Below are 19,331 nucleotides of genomic sequence, written 5' to 3' on the forward strand. Positions count from 1 at the left end.
TAGGATTTAAGTTTGTTTGTTTGTTAAGCTGTCCTTTTGTTTTTAATTATCTAACATCTAAAGGATTTTGTTAATTTAATTTACAGAATGGTCAAGAACTTAAACTATTTATGCCATGTGTGATTTACTCTGGAAAAAACACAGCACCACAGGTAAAAAGAAATGGACTGAACAAAAAGACTGATGACAAAGAAAGAAATCATTACTAAACATTGCCCTCTAGTGGTCAGATGTTAGACTTACCTTTGCCTCATAAAAGTTACATAAATGGCTGCAGTTAAGCACTTTAAAAGATGTTCTGCTTAAAAGCAAAAGGAAAATATAAAATCTGTTAACTGGACAAAACATTGACAGATTTTACATTTTTCTTTTGCTGTGAGTCATATCTGAACCACGAGGGATTATACAGATATAACCGGAGAATGGAAAAAAATACAGCCTATTTTTTTTTTTAAGTATGTAACTGATTGACAACATTGGCCACAATTCTGTAAACAAATAAATACATTTGTTTATTCAATAACTTCTTTTTACAAAATGCGTCAAAAGTACAAGCAGCACGGAGGAGTCAGAAACATGACAGTATGGAAATAAGTGGAAATATGTGGACACCAGTCAGTTCTGTATAAAAGTGCATGGCTTTACTACTGTAACAGCTCATTGTATTGTGCATAGTATTGCTAACAAACAGATATAAAGTAAAGGTTTTACTTTTGCATCAACTGGCTCCTTTTGTCTAACTGCTCAGTGCCGCTCTATGTGCACGTTCATACATATGTGACAGAATACAGCAGCTGCAGCACAGGAAGAGCATAGATTTAACTAGGAAGTCTCTACTCTGAGTCCTTACAGCAGAATTTTCAGCGGTTTTCCAGATCTGAGACACATTCCCTCCGTTCTATCATGACACTTCAGAGGACCACGGCTGAATAAAATGTGTCTCTAGTTTGTTTTGGGCTTTATTACTCATTTACTTGTTCACGCCACAAGTCTCCACCTCCACAAAAGCACATATTTTTGTGTGTGCATTCTATTGAAAACGTCTAATTTACACAGCCTGTGCAAAAAACAAAAACTATAGCCTTCAACAAAACTTTAAAGTGGCATTCTTCCAGGGAGTCTCAATGCATTTCACACATGCTCCTTGTTGTAGAGTCTATGTGCGGCTCCCGGATCAAGAAGAAGAGCCAGAGTCGTCCATGTCTGTGGAGTCATACTCATCGGCCGACTCTGTGAGTGCGGGATAGGGCCGGGGCTGATCCAAGTTCACATATGTAATGTTCAGACTGATGTAGTGCTCCCCCTCCAGGCTGGAAAGGATAGTTGACACAGCTGACACCAGAGTGGCAAAACTGGGTCTGCACTCTGACTCTGGATCCCAACATTGCAACATTATGCTATATCTGTAGATTTATGAAAAATACAAAAAGAAAGTATTAGACATGCAGACATATAAGACTATAAAGGATAAATAATTCACTGAATGTTTGTTGTAGCGACCGACACAGGACAATGGCTGGATTCATTTTAAAAGACAATATCTCATGAAACTGATATTAAATTATAAACTTTTTTAATTCCCTCTGACTTATGATGCTTTGTTATGAGTCAAGTTCAAATTCTCCTGTGGCTTTGAGAGGCTCTTTTTCATTAAACCTTAACAGAGTGAGAACAGAGATGAACCTGAACGCCAGTGAATAGTTGATTCATAACACACATACAAAAACATACTAATATATTATTACTAGATGTACACATTAACTCCCAAGATGCACTGCTTAACCATGGTGCAATAACAGGTAACGATTGACTCAAACTTTTAAAACTTCAAACAAAGTGAGCTTTTTCTTTGTTGAATATACAGTAGGAGAGTGCGCTATTAGATGCAGTGTTGTGTGTATTTGTATTTTAAATATATAAACTGCAAAAGCAAAGTACTTACAAAGGGTCAGGACAGTACTGGGGTTGGGGAAGCCTCCTGCCTTTCATCAAGTAATGTGTCACATCATAAGGGTCAACTTCTGGATATGGACTTGCTCCTCTAGTCAGCATCTCCCACATCAGAACACCAAAAGACCACTGCAGCAACAAGCAAAACAAATAGTTTTCAATACAGTAAGAACCAACAGCCATTCTTATTTTAGGAGTAGGTTTTCTTACCACATCTGATTTGGAGGTGAATTTCTGTGTTTGTAGACTCTCAATAGCCATCCACTTAACTGGCAGCTTCGCCTTCCTGTGATCCTGAACACTGTAATACTCTTTGTCAAACACGTCTCTAGCCATACCGAAGTCGGCCACCTTCACAGTGTATGACTCATCTAACCTGAGGAAAAGAGCAGTAAGTGCCATTCGGAATAATATTTCATCATAGATCATATGTCATAAGAGACATGCGTTACACTGCACATATGTGTGACTGACATGCAGTTACGAGCGGCGAGATCTCTGTGCACAAACTTTTTCTGAGCCAAATATTCCATTCCTTTGGCAACCTGGAGGCCAAAGCCGATCAGATCCTTCACAGTCGGATTCTAAAAATACAACAGTCACAAAAACACACACATTAAATTAAAACAGCGTTAGATATAGTGAGGGATAGAGAACAGACGTGAATCATGTCATACCCTCTTCTCACAGCGGATGAAGTGACGCAGGTCTCCGTGTTTCATATATGGAAGTACGACTAGAGGGAGTCCTTCTTGTGGCAGGAGGATGCCCAGCAGAGAGAGCACGTTTGTGTGGTGGAGAGCTTTCATTATAATACCCTCTTTCAAAAACTGCTCCACTTCCTCTACATCTGTTATCCCTATCAAGGGACAGTAAAATACTATTAGGAAATGAAAAACAGGATGTACAATGGGAAAATAAACTTGTGACTGTATTTTGGTCCTGCCTGGCTCCAATGTGGCAAAGACTTTGTTAATGACATAAACATAAAACACATTTTATACAGTTAGAGTAAACTTTATCTCTTTGGCGACGCTAGAGAATTAAGTGTTACTCACTATTCAACGATTTTACAGCACAGTGAATTTCTCTATTATTGTGGTCTGTAAAGTATCCATGATATACAGTCCCAAAATGTCCTGCAGAAAAACATAAACAAAAGCATAAAATGATTCCGTGTGACCAGTGTAAGTTTTATGTTACAATGTCAGACACATTTTCCAACCACACCTTTGCCAATGATCCTGTGGTAATGCACGATCAGTAACTCAGCAGGTATCAGCACGTCCTTCACCTCCTCCAGTAATTCCGGGCGAAAGCTGGTGATGGATATTTTTTCTGTGGGCATGAGTGGGGTGAGAGTGGGGTCTATGCTGCCAACTCCATAAGCCAGGCCCGGGAATACTACCGGCCCAACAGGCCCAACCAAAGGTGTAGGAGGACCCCTGGACACCACTGGCAAACCAGACACAGAGCAGTTTATTTAAAAGTGAGGTATGCCATCTGCTTTTCTGATTACATGTTATAATATGTGAAAGAATGAAAAGTGCTTGGCCTGTACGTCACCTCGTCTGTAGTCTCCAACAGGTGTGAGCTCCACAGCGTTTGAGCCAGAGCGGTTTGCGCTGTGCGACAAGCGGCTCTCCACCATCTGAGCTAAAATGTTTCACAACATCATTTAATCATTACCACTGCTATAGAGGTACATCCGACATAACACTAAGAGTGTTCTAGTTGAATGCTTACATCACAATTTAAAACACAGCTGGTTATACGTTAGAAAGACATGTTAAAACAAGGTCCACTACCTTTTTTCTTCTTCCTCAGATGTTTCATGACAGCAAAGGCAAGTACCGCCCCAGCGACTAGAGCAGCCAGGATTCCCAGTACAATCCCAACCATGTAGTGATTACTGACCCTGACCACAGTGCCGACATTATGTACTTGTCCATTAATGGATATCTGCAGGATGTCACAACATACATTTAACATGGAATAAGATTAATGAGAATATGTGTCTGTCATTGTACATTTGAGTTGTATTTGTCTAAGATATAACAAGGTTTTTATTGTACATATGCAAAACATTGTAAAAGGATGAGAGGCAAATGGCATCTGTCTCTGCAGCACTAAATCATTTCTACATAGCCTAGTATCACTCACACTCAGTTTTTGTAACTTACAGACTCACCTTAACAGGCAGGCCTTCACTGGGAATGGTCATATTTTTAGGGATTCTGCAGGTGATCTCATTATCTAAGACTTTAGCGTCACAGTCAACTCCTGCTACCGTCATAATGATGGTCATACAAGAGCTCACCAGGTTCAGCTTCTGATGCTGAAGAGACACAAAATGAGATTATTACTTCTATTATAATAGAAAGTATAAATATATAATGTGTTATATGAAACATTAACACAAATACCCTCAGAGCATTCCCTTACATGTAGTGAGACCTCGTCGAACCCTGGGTACAGGCTCAGCACGTGTCCATCTGTTTCAAAGGGTATAGGCTCTCCGTATGGATGGTAGGAGAACTCCCTGTTCCAAAGTCCCAGGGCCCCGTCCATGTCAAACGACAGCTCTCCCTCCTCAGTCTCATCTCGGGGAAAAATAGGAGTGATGCACTCCAACCTGTTTGGTGAGGATTTACCAGTGCACTCCTGGAACACATTAAGAAACATGTAATTCAAATGAGATCATAAGCATTATGTGTAAAAGTATGTATTAATATATTTACTCTGGTAACAGGCTTCAGGTGGCTCTCATTAGGTTTGAAGCGCACAATAGTGCGGTAAACAGAATCAAGGTTTTCTCCTTCAATAATAATTTTCGAACCCCTGTGGAGAAATATAGCATTGAATTACACAGAACAATATAATTAAATCATAATCATTTACATTATTCCTGACACCAGCTCACCTGTCAAAGCTGCACTCAGGCAGTACAGATGTAATCTTAGGGTTTTCTTTGTAGTAAAACACTTTGTTGGTGAGAACAGGAGACTTATCAATGAAAACACTCAATGGGACATCTCTGACTTCTGACATGGACTGAGAAAGGCAGATGATGGAGGACATGTTGCCTCCTGGTTTTGTTATCCTGTATACACACAAGATATAAATCATGCCATCCCTGTAAGCGAGGTTATTGAGTTTTTACAGCCACTGTGTGAATGTGCATATGAATTATCAAACCCATAATTACACACATGCCAAAAGAGCAATAACAGAGCAGTAGCATAGTTCAGATCATAAGAATCTGGCTGCTTTAATTGTAATACCTGAATCAGAAAGCCAAATATGATAATATTACTAAATTCATACCTTTTTATGGGACAGTGCACATCATTGAGAGTGACTTTTCTTGTCCTTCCAGCATCAAGGTGAGGTCCAGTGATGGTGACCAGTGTGCCCCCCACCAGAGGCCCATAGTTTGGTTGAATCTCTGTGATGTTTGGCATCTGCAGACCCAGCAGGAACAGCTTTAGCATGCATTTTATATAAACTTTACTGTATTGAAAGAAAATAGTACCACAAAGGTGAATCCTGGCATTTCTGCTCTCCCATCTATGGAATAGCGACCTTCTACTTTCCCTTCATGCACTTCAATAGTAACATTGACAGGCTTGGACAGCTCTGTGGTTCCAGAGCGGATCTTACACACCAAGCTATACAGAAGTAGAAAAAAGCCTTTGTGTTATTGGGACATACAGTAACCTATTAATGGAAAACATTATATAAACAGGGAGACTTTGTCCACACAAAGAGTATGTATTTCACACAACATAGACTCACTGTGTGTTGTTGCTTTTAACTGGAAGCACAGAACAGGCGTTCTGTCCCAGTCGAACATGGTGTGTTCTTGAGCTTATTGCAGGTCTCAGAGGTGACTGGAACTCCCAACCACAAACTGTTACCTCTGTCTGTCCATCAGGGGGAGCAGTTCGTGGAAAGAACTGCATGAGCGTGTAAGAATACAGTTACAGCAACAATAGAATATGAAGTTTAAAGTAAACATATTCTCACCCCAGAAATCCCAGGAGGACAGGACTCATTCCTCCAGCGGCTGAGGCACTCACTTTCCCATGAGCACACACCAGAGCACCAGCCACAGCCCATGAACTTCGGAGCGGTCAGACACATGGCACAGGTCAGGAAGTGCTGACACCCTGGACCTCTCTGAGGCACCTGGAACATCTGGCACACAAGACACATATTCACAAATGAATGCTCATATGAGGATGCACATTATCATATATTTATGTACTTATTGAGTATATAGATATAGAGATGTGTACAGCAGAACACAGTGCCTTTAATATTGTGGTGAGAACAATTTGCAGCAGTTAGTGATTTTACTTTATATTTTACTGGAAAAACACACAATACAGGACTGTAAAAGGTGAACTTTGTCTAACCTTTCTTTTACAAGCCTCTCATCTCTAAGGGAAAATGACCCTGAGTCCCTGTAACTTCTACAGTTGACATTCTGTGACTTATACCTTGTCTCCAACCACGAACAGCAGATACTCTGAGGAGTACACAGCAGCAATGGATGACACTCTCTGGCTCTCCACCAAAGAATAGTTTGCAAAAATAATCGGGCTGGATCTAGTCAGCACAAGCTGTCAACAAAAAAGCACATGATAACAACGTTATCAACCAAATGTTTATTTTTGTCAGGTTTTCCAAAAATTTTCAGACTGGGAAGCCCAATGTAAAATGAAAATTACATCTGTAATAATTTGAAGTAGCCAAACATTTAAAATTAAGTTTAATTGTATTAATCTGAGTAGTTTATTGTTGTTTGATCTGATTCTAATTAAAGAATAGATTACAGTCTCATTATTTGTAAATTATATCTTGAAATCATCTCATGACCTCAAGCTTTGGTCCTTGGATTTCTCCGTGCTGTACCTGCAGCAGTCGACCAGTGGATGTGCCAATGTGGGCCACTGTCTTGTTCTCAATGGTTGTGACCAGTAGTGACGTGAGCAGGACGTCTGTCATCTGCCTGTTGAAGAGATCCACTCTGTAGTAAGGCTTGGACACCATGGTGGGGTAGTCTCTGCACGTGGCATTGTTCTCCATACTCTGGAGTCACACAGAGGAAAAGAACCATTTAAACTGTAGAAATCCACCTAAAAAACTTTGCAGAACAATACAATTATCCAGGTTCATCCTATTCAGTATATTTTAATCTGGCTGAACAACATGGTCATTCAATATAGACCTTGCCTTTAGATAAAAACACCAGGTTGTCCGGACAGAGACGGTTGCTACGGTAACGAAGGACCAGAGACACATGACAAATAAGATAAGTGACGTTTAATGTGAACATAACCTGATTAAAGTGACAGGGCCTCAACCACACACCTAGCTGTATTTGTGTATGTGACATGTTTTTATGATCATTTATATGAATTAGACAAACTACTTCTCACAGTTATATGTACACACACACTGGATATTTTGAAACATCAACAGCAGGCAACACAAAAAGTCTGGGAGGAATGTGAGTGTGTGAGGCCAAGGAAAATGTTTGGAAAAGTCAAAACAGATCAGAAAAGTATTGTTCAACTTTAAATCTCTTCTGCTAATTAAATCTACATGATCGTGTGTGTTATTTATTGTATGTAAACTGTGGAAATGTAGTGATTATATTTTGAACTGCACTTTATGATGACTAGTACTGACTATTCTAATGCTAAAAAAGGGACCGGATGTAAAACCACAATCTCTGCACTCATGAGACATCACCACACACAAGATGGGAATGGAATTTTTGAATGTTGTAAAGTGGCATTCTCAGAAATAAATAGACCTACATAATTAATCATCCCTGAAATGGTACAAAAAGACCAGCTGGAAATGTAAAACCACTATGATTGAAAAAGACCAAACAAAACATTTCACAGTCTCATTCGTGCTAAATCCAAATCTCTTTTCAATGCAGCTTCAGCGCAGTGATGTCATGTATTTTTTACCCTTTTGAATGAAGAAATCTGAATAATTTCACGAAAAGAGTCTAAAATGTCTTGACCACTGTGTTTATGTGTGTATACTACCTAATATATGTATTTATATATATTTTCCCTTATATTTTAACTAAAGCTTATGCATTTTAATTTTGGGGCATGGAATGGATATGCAGTATATTTCATAAATGAGGGATATTTTATATATTTTTACAAGTTAGAAACACGTTGTGCAGTCACAGTCCCCACTTATCAGGTGCATGTCTTCACTCGCACCGATGCATTAATTAATTTACATAACTATTTATTTACACAGTATTTTATTTGACTCATATCTTTATCCTCACATCATCTTCGCTGGTTTATTAGTCTTTGTGGTAACTACGGTACGAAATATTGGATCCTAATTAAGTATCTTCTATGAGTTTCTATGGTTGTCACAGAGAAATTTATTACTTTCTCTTTCCTTTGAGGTCACTGCTCGAGGCGCTAATATGAAGGCGCCTCCTGTTAGTGCATGCCTGGTGCACGGCAAGGGGAGGGATGCTTAGCTGAGAGTTTTATTTGTGTTTTATGCCCTGCGCACCACACAATGTAGTTAAATTTCCCTTACATGAACTTCTACTGCTGCTGATGAATGTTCATACTGTGCACTTCATGTTTTACCATTTATATTCCACAAAATTGATTCTTATGAGCGTTCAGCCATGTTATAATGTTGTTACCTGATCAAAAACAGACCTGGAGTTGTGTTTTGTTTCATTCACACATGTTTGAGTAACACTTTATTATTAGTTTGTCCGAATCTCCAAAGCTCAAAATGCTCTGTTCCACCTTGTGATGTCATGAAGTGGTAGTTTTCAAGTTAACAGCTCATTTTACCTTTAGTTTAGTAGAGATTCCCAGGCTGTAATTAACCAAATGATTGTAGTGAAGGTGTATAGAGTTTAAAAACACAGTGGAGCACTTCATGTATTGCCACATGATGACATCACAAGGTGGAAAGTTTTTTTCAGTTTGAGAGAAGAACCCAGCCTAAATATGCAGAGTTTGCGTGTTAAAAACGTATGAATGAAACAAAAGAAAACTCTAGGTCTGTTTGTGATTAAGAAACAACAATATAGCATCAGAAAATAACGTAATATGGGCCCTTTAGTGGGTAAGAATCAATACAGGTAAGACTCTCTAAATGCTTTAAAGGTGAACACATTATGAACCTAACTGGGCCTAATTGTCACCACCTATTTCCCTCAGTAAAAGTTGCTAAGTGAGTGCAGGGGCAGGCTCACCTCATGTGGACAGCTCTCACAGGGCTGGAAATGGCAGAGGCCCCTGGACAGCTGCTCTGGGCCTGACTCACAGCAGTCGTCCACTCCGTCACTGATGGCTTTGTTGACATTATCCATGGGGAAGGCGCACAGAGCTGAGTCGTGCTCTGTCACTCCGTTGTCATCAGTAACAGCAAACACTCCATACAGTATGTCATCCTCTTCCTCTGCTCCCAGCTCCTCGGCCAACTCCCTGCCAGCCCGACCAAAATGTGCCGCCTGCACCACATTGTACACTACGTCTTTGTACGGCTCACTGGCCACGTTCCTACGGCGGCGCTTGGGCTCAAAGCGACACTCCAAAATGATCTCTCTGTACCTCTTCATCTCCCATTCATTTCGTGGCAGTCTGCCCAAGCGGGTCTGAAAAGGAGAGGAGTCCTGATTAGGGCTCTCTCTTTGCACTGACAAGAAATAGACAAATTCCTGAGTGAAGAAGCTGTAGACATACTGGATGTGGTAAGTCCTGCGCAGACCTGGCAGCACCGTCAGGCCTCGCACATCACTGTAGAAGCCATCTTCTGTGGCTAAAGGGCGGAGAACCGAGATGGACTTCCTCCCATAACGCTGGGTCACACTGTCATTGACTGAGGCCGCAACAAAGAAGTAGACTGTCTGCCCCTCCTCCACCATGGTCACTTTAGTGCCCAGAGGACTGGCCACACAGTCAGGGCAGTAGGCGGCAGAGTTGGACTCTTTCCCATAGAGGCACTTTGAAAGAGAAGGGGCTTCTCCATTTGAGTTTAGTTGGTGGAAATAGCACACTCCATACTGAGAGCTTCCACAGGAATATAAATACATGAACAGAGTGTCCAGCAGCAAGACCTGATTGTTTGTGTCCTCCAAAAAGTTAGGATCCTTGTCTATGTGACACAAAGTGCAAATCTGACACTCGGGACTACCCACTGGCCCCGTGCGAAGCTGCCACACCTTCTCCAGGCTCCGGTTCACAGCCTCAATCACATTTTGAGAAGCCACATACACCTCCTGGTACAGAGAATTGTTAACAATGTTCTGGATGGGGCCCCGAGCCTGGAAGAAGGGCATAGTGTACACTACTGAGAAGTTGTGAGGATTGGGGGCCAGAGACGGACAGTTGGCCAAGGCAGAGGCCAACAGAGTCTGGAGCCAGACACATGTCCCCCAGTGTGTGGCCCACTGCAGCATCTCCTCAGGGTGCACAGGGAGCACAGTGTGGACCAGGACAATGTGCTACCTCCACCACAGATGTCTGGAGACGCACATCCTCAGGACCAGAATGCACCTGAATGAGACATGATATTTAGATTGAGGACACATACTGTGTTACACAAACATGCAGTGGTGTTACTTTACCAAGACATTAATACGTTTCAGTAATGTCTTCACAGTAACAATCAGGTATTCATAGCCTGTCTACAAATGCTAATTACTAATGCTAATTAATGTCTTAGAAACAGTTTACTCAAGAAACTTAGGATTATCAGATGCAGTAAATATTATCAATTTCTCACACATCCGGGCCGTCCTTAATGAGAAGATTTTTTAATTAAGTATGTGCTAAAAATTTTCTTTGCTCAACGGCAAAAATTGTTTACTTTTTTAACTTTATTTTATTCCATTTCACCTCTGTTTTTATCTCAGAATAAATGCTTGAATACCATTTGGTTGGATTTGGAAGCACAGAACCCTCAATATGTTTTTTGAAGTCACTTTTACTATAAATAAGGTTTTTTATGGTTATTGTTGTTGTAATTTTTCCACACAAGATGTTTTTTTTTTCAAAAACACAAATAGCATTTGAGTCATTAAAACTGAGCCATCACTTTCCACTATTTGAAAAAGACAATAGTTTCCTCAGACTCACTGTGGACTCAAGGGAGAAGCCAAGCTTGTTTTTCTGGATACAACTTTATTGCCTCCTCCTGCGGAGGCTATTAGCTGTTATCTTCCAGGACGTCATATTATCCCAGTAATATTTCCAGCAGGTTATTCCATCCATCCAAGCACCCAGATGTGACTGTGTCTGAAATGCCCTGGTGCCATAGTTGTGTGATCATTAACCAAACACTTTGGGGCAGACTGTATTCAAGAACAAGTGCCTGTCTATTTTAAAATTCCTGTCACAGCCTCTACGTGCCTTTTCCAAGGAAAGATGTGCATGGACCGATGGTCATGGGACACCCTGTGATAGGTGACAAGGTTTAACTGTGGTCAGAGACTTTGATCCCTGTTCACACTATGATAGTGAAAAGTATTTAATTTTACTGCAATAAATATAATACACATACTAAATTTGTCAAGTTTAATCATTCATAAAACGCGACTAATGGTTTGTTACATTTTAACACTCATGGTGCCATGTGAACCAAGGTTAAGGTTAGTGTTTGAAAGTGGAGTGAACATGAGTTTACATAGTAATGGCACCGATTGACCTGCTACATGTCGCAGAGGACTATATCTCTGTTTCCATTCAAAGTGCAACTATGTTCCCTCATTTAATTGTAATGGCAGGCTACTGCTTTTATTGGGTCATTTGGCCCTTAACAACAAGAAACTAATGCAAAGCTGTTCATTGCTGCTTCATCAGTGAAGATTTCCAGTGGGATTTTGGCCACAGATGTGATCAATACTCCTATAGAGCACACTGAAGGATGCATTGATCCTGCATCTCATTCAGTGCATTGCATTTTGTGTAAAAAACATTCAAAATAGGCATACAATAGACAAGCAGCATGCTTTAATAGATGTGTGCTTTACCCTTTGCGTTATTCTTTTATTTTTCCAAGTGTCCAATTGTATTGACTATTCAGAGCATTGGGTATTGCTTTTATTCACAGCTGCCTACATGACACAGACAGAACAACAGAGGTTGACGAAGGTGTAGCAGCAAAATGTCCCTAACGTGTTTTGACTGATACTTTTGGATCTTACAGCTCAGGTTATAGTAAGAAGGACTACTATTTACAAACAGCTACATTTGTCTGCATGTTTCATGTCCACATTCAGACTTTAATGTCAATTTCTTATCTCGATAGCACAATAGCACAAATACATCTAACCTAAAACGCACTGTTTCAGTATTTAAAGCTTACCTTAAACGTAGGTCAGTGCCTCCTTCAGGTGAAACTTCAGGCTCCTGTAAAGTAGCGCAGTGCACGCGTTAAATTCAAGTCAAACACTTGACAGCTGGAGATAAGTTAATTCAGTCTGTGTCTGTGTTCCCTCGCTGCAGGAACATGTTAGTTTCGTGTTTTTCTTGAGTGTGTCCTGAAGGCTTGATCCTTGTTGCTCAGAGCCGCTCCTCCCCTCACCGCCGCGTGCAGCCGCTGTGCGTAACAGGCGCGTAACAGACGCGTAACAGACGCACGGGGCCCATCCACGCGCGCGCACTCACCCGGGTGGAAGTGGATCACAGTGGACGCGGAAAAAGACATTAACAGACAAAACTTGAAGATACCACAGATGTGGTGTAGGCTCAAATGTAGCTGCAAATGTAAAACTATTGACAGCTTAGTTTTTGTTTGAAATGGGCTGTTTCTCTTAAACAATACATTTCATTTAGTTGTGATGTGTTGGGAGTATAGGTCTATGCTGCTGGTTAAACGCTGAGCAGGTCCAGGTTTGGTTAGTCCCAGTTTAGATGTGATGTGGTATGATTCACCCTTATTACTGTAAAACACCTGATGTGGTTTCAAACCATTGTTGACACCAAAATTAACCAAAGTTCTTGGTTATGCAACAAATAAGCCATTGTTGATCATAAAATAATGGACTCATAAACACAAAATGTTGATTTGAAATGTAAGTTTAATAATTAATACAATAAACACTTTGTTATAAATACACTTCATGCCGGTTATTCCAAGCACATCATGTAGCCTACACACAGTGTGGATGTAGTGAGGGCTGAACATGTTCTGTTTGTTAATACCTTTTCCTTATTGTTTAGTCAACACAGCAGCTGCTCTGCTGGTCTGTCTTGATTTAGTCTTGTGTTTAATGTATCAGTATTTGCTGGCAAGTCTATTAAAAAACAATGTCATGTTACAGAAATTAGATCATCACAGTGTTTAAAAACCTGAACTATTCCAGCGCCAAGATAAAATAACATGAACAAGGCACTGATTTAATACAAAGAATCATTAGAGTCCTGGAGGCTTCATATGAAATATGAAAATATACAGCTGCAGAATGGCCTGAGTTTTGGCTACACAATTAACATGCTCAAACTGTGAGAGTAAAGTTTATACGCCCAAAATGGCTGCACCAACACATTGTTAGCAGCAACCACTTTTTTGAAATTCCAGATTTTTAACACAATTATGAGCTATTGGAAATAACACAATAAGAAAGTCATTTGACAGACATTTAAGGAAATCATTAAACAATCCTGGAGTGAGTCTGTAAACTAAAGGTGCTGCATGTAGAATGCCTAATGATTATATGTTGTTCATAGCTAATTTTCAGCTGAGAGGAATACAGTGAAGCTACATTCTGATTTCAAGTTTCCATCTAGAAGTTAATGAGATAAAGTTCCAATGTATTTTTTTTTCCAGAGAAATCCAAGTTTAAATATAAATAATAGTACTGTTCTAATCAATAGTAGTTTAAAAAGAAAATTAAATAAAGGTTTTGTAAAATATAGCTCTTTTAAAATCTCTTTTACTTGATTTTAGAACCCACAGTTATTAGCACCAGGCCATGGACATTCAGGGTCATTTAATAGGTTTATAGTGCGAGAGTTTAGTATGTGAGAGGACTCAAAATGAACAAGCGGTCTTCCTCTTTCCTGATCCACTTGAGCAGTTTGTTGACAGCAGAGACAGCTATTGCCTTAGTTGCCAGTGGAGTGAAGCAGAGATAAAGTTCAAAGCCACTTGTCACCTGAAAAACACAGTACTGATTACATTAGGTTTAGAGTTCTGCTGATGCATTTCCTTCATTGGTATGTCAACTACAACGCCAAAATCATAACGGTTAACAAGAACTAAATAAACTATTGAATAATATACATTTTTGAGTCTTTCTGCCTATTCCAGCAATTCTCTCCAATGAATGTCATGTCTGTAAACTGCAAACTAAGTACCAAACACAAAATTTAAAAATGTGAGTCCAGTTATGTAGTGCAAAGGTCTGACTGGTGAAAATAGCTGACTGATTGAGTCTCCAAGTCTACTAATATATTTGGTACACAATGGGTGCAATGATAAGCGTTTCTCCAAACCTTACCCATGCTAAGAGATTTTCTGTTTCAGTGCAGAGGTAGAAGGAGCGCAGGGGTCTTGTTGGATGGTGCAAATGACTGTGAAGGTCCTGGTACAAGCTCATGATTCGTTCTTGCTGTTCTTCAGGTTGATATAGAACAGGAAACTCTGGACTAAAAAAAAGCAACATTATTTTCATTAGTTTTCATTGTAGTGCTACATAATCCAGACCTACTACCAACATCATGCATCATTTCAACAAAGTGGGAAGGTATCGCAGCACTGTACCTGGTATAGAGTCCTGAACTCTTAGACTTGTACAAGAAATGTCGAAGTTCTGGGATTCCCACCTGCTCCACAGAGTAGGTGGGACATTTGAGTGCCTCCTTCATAGCCTGATATGCGGTACGTTTGGTCAGCCTTTCTAGAAAGCGTTTCTTGCAGTCCGACATGTTAAAAAAATCCTCTCTGTCTGTTGAGACCAAGATCAGACAGAGCTCCGACCCTGGTTCTAGGTAGGAAATGTGTGCGTGGAAAAATCCTGCAGTGTTGAACTTTGGCAAACAAATGGGGGTCCAGCCTTCACCCTCGCGGAATGAAGACGAGGATCCGACAAGGTTGAAGACCAAGTGTAAGTCTATGTGGTGTAAAAACTGGTCCTTTTTCCTCACCAAAGTGACTAAACGGTCTCCAGCCAGCAGGATAGAGAAGACAAGGCTTTTGGATTTGGCAGCCTGCAAGGTGGAGGAAACGACATCCCTGGAAGAGCTCGGCAGAGGAAGGCAGGTGACGGCACTGAGCAGAAGGCCAGGGTCTCGATCTAAGCGGAGGAGGAGATTGTCCGTGAGATACTCTGAGCCGGCTAGCAGACGCCGCAGGTCATAGTTCTGCTTGTGCTGGAAGATGTGGTTCAGTTGGGTCAGGGTGAGCAGGCTGACGATTTGATAGTAGATGTACTGAAGTTCACGTAGAAGCTCCTTGTCTGACTGACAGCTACGAGATACTCCCACCAGAACCAGAGGACTCCTTGTCAGGAAGACTACCTTACACCCATCTGAAACATAAACATGATTAATAATGGATTATATACAGGGGCTACAGTGCAGTATTGTGTTTTACTTCTGTATATTTACAACATGTGGGTATATTTTTACTTAATGTATCTAAACCATAATACAGCAAATAATTCCTCTTATATATTTTTTTATCTTTACTTTTAGGTATTAACTTTGCTTCTAAAATGTGTTTATCATTATACAATATCCAAGAACAGATAACAGATGCATTTAATACATGTCGTTTCTGTTACAGGTTTATTGGGGGCATCATTAATAATGTGTAAATTGTATATTCACAAAGTATTTTATTTCAGCTTTCAGATCAATATAATACATTACAAGGTTAGCTGTAACCCAAAGCACTAAAAATGACTTAATTGAATTGAAAGACAATTTAAAAAATACTATTTAATTCTGACCTGTATGAATGGAGCGGATTATGTTCTTATCAGCCTCAACAAAAGAAACCAGCGCCATCATGACCCCCATAGTGCTGGACAGCGCCTCCTCTGTCCCATAGCGAGTATAGATGGGCTTCCCTGCTTCACTCAGCACAAACACGTGTTTCCTGTGGCTCCTCCAAGCCTCGCTGCACACGTCCTCCTCCTTGGTCTTATTGTCAGACTGTATGTCATTGTTCAGCTCCTTTGTGCTCTCCTCCTGAACAACAAGGGGCTGTAACTGCTCACAGCTTTCCTCTGGTTCGTCCTTGTCAGTGTCTCTTTGCTCCTCCTGTTCGACCTCTGATGTTAAATCCTCAAAGGACTGTGAGTGGACAAACATAGCACTCTTCTGACCTGCACCTGCATTAATGAAGGAGACACATAAATGATAAAACAGGTGCACTGTTCATGGAAATGATACACTTTGAAAATGCCTCATGTTCTGATGTTGATGATTTGTTGAATTCTGTAACTTCGAGTGTTTTGAATGTTCTGGACACCATTGCCCCGATGAAGGTTAAAATGGTTAAAGATCAGCAGAAAGCGCCTTGGAGGAATGATGACAGGGCAGGGCACAGAAAAGGGAGTGCCGGAGGCCGAGCGGGAATGGCGCAAGTCAAAGCTCCAGGTTCATTATGAAATTTACAGAGAAAACATGCACATGTACAACCACAGTTTATGTAGAACAAGGCAAAGGTATTTTTCTGACATTATTGGAAGTTGTAGTAACAACTCTCTTCCAATCAGGTTTTAGACCCCACCACAGCACTGAGACTGCTCTTATCAAGGTGACAAATGACATCTGCCTGAACACTGATGCAGGCAAAGTCTCAGTCTTGATCCTGTTAGATCTGAGAGCTGCCTTTGATACTGTGGATCATGGGATCCTCTTACAGAGACTAGGGGACTGGGTGGGCATCGCTGGTACGACACTAACCTGGTTCAAGTCCTATTTAGAAAACAGGGAGTACTTTGTTGAAATTGGAAAATGTATATCAGATAAAATGTCCCTGACCTGTGGGGTGCTCCAGGGGTCAATCCTGGGACCCCTGCTGTTCAATCATCATCAGTCATCATCTTTGGCCCACAGAAACATAGAGAAAGTGTCAGCAGTCACCTCCAGTCTCTCTCTCTAAAACCTTCAAATCAGGCTAGAAATCTAGGGGTAACAATGGACTCAGACTTGAACTTTAACAGTCACATCAAATCAATAACATCTGCAGCTTTTTACCACCTAAAAATCAAAGGTATACTGTCAAAGCCAGACTTAGAGAGACTTATCCATGCATTTGTCTCCAGTAGGTTAGACTACTGTAATGTCCTGCTCACTGGACTCTCCAAACGAGCCTTAACACAGCTGCAGTACATCCAGAACGCTGCTGCTCGGGTCCTGACTAGAACCAGGAAGTATGAGCACATAAGTCCTGTGCTCAGGTCTCTGCACTGGCTTCCTGTAGCTCAAAGAATAGACTTTAAAGCAGCTCTGCTTGTGTATAAGTCTCTCCATGGCCTAGGTCCAAAGTATATCTCAGACATGTTAGTGCCATATGAACCATCTCGCAATTTGAGGACTTCAGAGACCGGCCTCCTGCTGGTCCCCAGAGTCAGGACTAAACATGGGGAATCAGCGTTTAAGTTTTATGCAGCTAAAACTTGGAACAGTCTTTCTGAAGATGTGAGACAGGCCTTTACTTTGAAAATGTTTCAATCCAGGCTCAAAACGGTTCTGTTCAGCTGTGCATACGACTGAAAGGTTTTTATTCTGCACTCTTCTCTTTTAATGTTAATTTTATGATGATTATTTGTGATTATTTACGTTTTTATTTGTGTGATTTTAATATCTTTCTTATTCTGTAAAGCACTTTGAATTACCTTGTGTACGAATGGTGCTATACAAATAGTCCTGCCTTGCCTTGCCTAATGAGGGCCTTTAATCAGTAAATGTTGACTAGTGTGATGCATGACCAAAGACAAAAAAAAATCAATTATACTCCTTTGTTAAATGCTTTTGGGATGCCATATGCAATATTGAGGATTTGGAAATTAATTACTCACAAATTATGCAAAAGCAAAAGAAAGATTATGTTTTGCAATAAGTGATTAAATAAATGGTAATTACAAATATACACACTCAATAATATTTCTCAAGACCAAATATTTGTCAATATCTTGTTTTACTTCATCTTTTTCAAATGTGCCAATGACTGTTGCAACATAAGTCTGCGATGATGTTGCAAAAATATGTTCAATTAAGTAAGAAACAAACCACTACAAGAAAACAGACCAGTCATGTCTGCTATTTAGTTTGTTATCATACATTACAACTATTTTCATTCATACACTGAGATTTCATTACTTGATATTGGTAGTCAACTCAATACGGTATTTGTTTTTCAAATGGAAACCACCCCAGATATGTGTGATATACTTTAGAAACGTGATTAAAAGTCTCACCAGGTTCAGTCCCCTCCACCAGGCCTGGTGTGGGACTGTCTGCTCTCTCTAGGCGGAGATGCTCCATAGGAGCTAGGGTCCCATTCTCCCATGACACTGTGGCTGTCCGTCCTCCCTCCATCTGTCCTACTGCAGGCACACACCTGCAGAACAATGAAGAGCCAAAGGTCAAGAAGAAACAAAGGCCAGGTGGAACTTATATAACCCAATATAACTGGACAGGGCAAGTTTCTTTGCTACTATAAACTGGCAATGATTATTCTTCATGTATTATAATAACTCTGTGTATTATGCATAAATACATCCGTCAGAAGTTATGTAACTTCGTCCTTGAGTTTTATCCTGATTTTCTGACTTGATAAATCCAGTGAAGAAGTGACGAATAAACAAGAGCCACTTTAGAAGGACAGAAAAAACAACTGTTTCCAACATTCAGTCAGACATTCAGACATAGTTAATGGTGACATGTGTAGTATTATACAAATATTACCTTGGATGTCCACAAATATCTGCATTTGAGCTTTGAGCACATGAAAGTTTGTGACAGTTGCACAGCTGCTAACAGCGGCTCCAACGCGGAAGAGACTGAAGGGAAGTGTTTACCGGAGAGAGCTTTGGGGGAATGGTAAATAAAAGTATAAACCCTCCAAATGAATGAAATACAGCACATACTTGAAAGAACGCCATAAAGTATGAATTCTTGAAACGAATTATGCCTTAGGTATTTATTTTATTTAATTATTTATTCACTTTTGATACAGACTATTCAAAGATAAAAACGTGTCTTTACCATTGATTATTCGTTATTAGACAACATAGATATAAATATGCTCGTTGTCGAAAATTACACATAGCAAATTGTAACTTTATATTGTAGATGTATATTTAACAAATAAACAAAACACTCAGGACCCTTATAATTTTAAATGTT

General features: G+C 40.2%; 2 protein-coding genes across 4 annotated transcripts; both read right to left on the minus strand.

Moving 5' to 3' along the window:
• Window positions 1–561: 561 nt before the first annotated feature.
• Window positions 562–12,412, minus strand: mst1rb (macrophage stimulating 1 receptor b). 3 transcript variants are annotated; one of them, XM_033966553.2, is made up of 21 exons: window positions 12,334–12,412; window positions 9,221–10,523; window positions 6,871–7,047; window positions 6,456–6,578; window positions 5,980–6,150; window positions 5,749–5,909; window positions 5,486–5,621; window positions 5,278–5,414; window positions 4,874–5,053; window positions 4,692–4,791; window positions 4,396–4,614; window positions 4,142–4,288; window positions 3,759–3,912; window positions 3,517–3,606; window positions 3,181–3,405; window positions 3,009–3,089; window positions 2,628–2,809; window positions 2,425–2,534; window positions 2,161–2,326; window positions 1,943–2,079; window positions 562–1,403 (listed from the first exon to the last, which is right to left on the minus strand). In XM_033966553.2, the coding sequence occupies exons 2-21, from the start codon at window positions 10,424–10,426 to the stop codon at window positions 1,175–1,177; spliced, it is 4,131 nt and encodes a 1,376-aa protein (XP_033822444.1). In that variant the 5' UTR covers window positions 10,427–10,523; window positions 12,334–12,412; the 3' UTR covers window positions 562–1,174. The 3 variants fall into 3 exon arrangements, with proteins under 3 accessions (XP_033822444.1, XP_055077613.1, XP_055077614.1); XM_055221638.1 differs by lacking the exons at window positions 562–1,403; window positions 1,943–2,079 and having other exon boundaries at window positions 2,236–2,321; XM_055221639.1 differs by lacking the exons at window positions 562–1,403; window positions 1,943–2,079; window positions 2,161–2,326 and having other exon boundaries at window positions 2,442–2,534; window positions 2,639–2,809.
• A 620-nt stretch (window positions 12,413–13,032) lies between these two features.
• mon1a (MON1 secretory trafficking family member A) lies at window positions 13,033–18,987 on the minus strand. The gene is made up of 6 exons (XM_033967021.2): window positions 18,891–18,987; window positions 18,401–18,543; window positions 15,923–16,306; window positions 14,734–15,499; window positions 14,471–14,618; window positions 13,033–14,125 (listed from the first exon to the last, which is right to left on the minus strand). The coding sequence occupies exons 2-6, from the start codon at window positions 18,519–18,521 to the stop codon at window positions 13,985–13,987; spliced, it is 1,560 nt and encodes a 519-aa protein (XP_033822912.1). The 5' UTR covers window positions 18,522–18,543; window positions 18,891–18,987; the 3' UTR covers window positions 13,033–13,984.
• Between the last annotated feature and the right edge of the window lie 344 nt (window positions 18,988–19,331).

This window comes from Periophthalmus magnuspinnatus, chromosome 5 (assembly GCF_009829125.3).
Source record: "Periophthalmus magnuspinnatus isolate fPerMag1 chromosome 5, fPerMag1.2.pri, whole genome shotgun sequence".
NCBI lineage: Eukaryota > Metazoa > Chordata > Actinopteri > Gobiiformes > Gobiidae > Periophthalmus > Periophthalmus magnuspinnatus.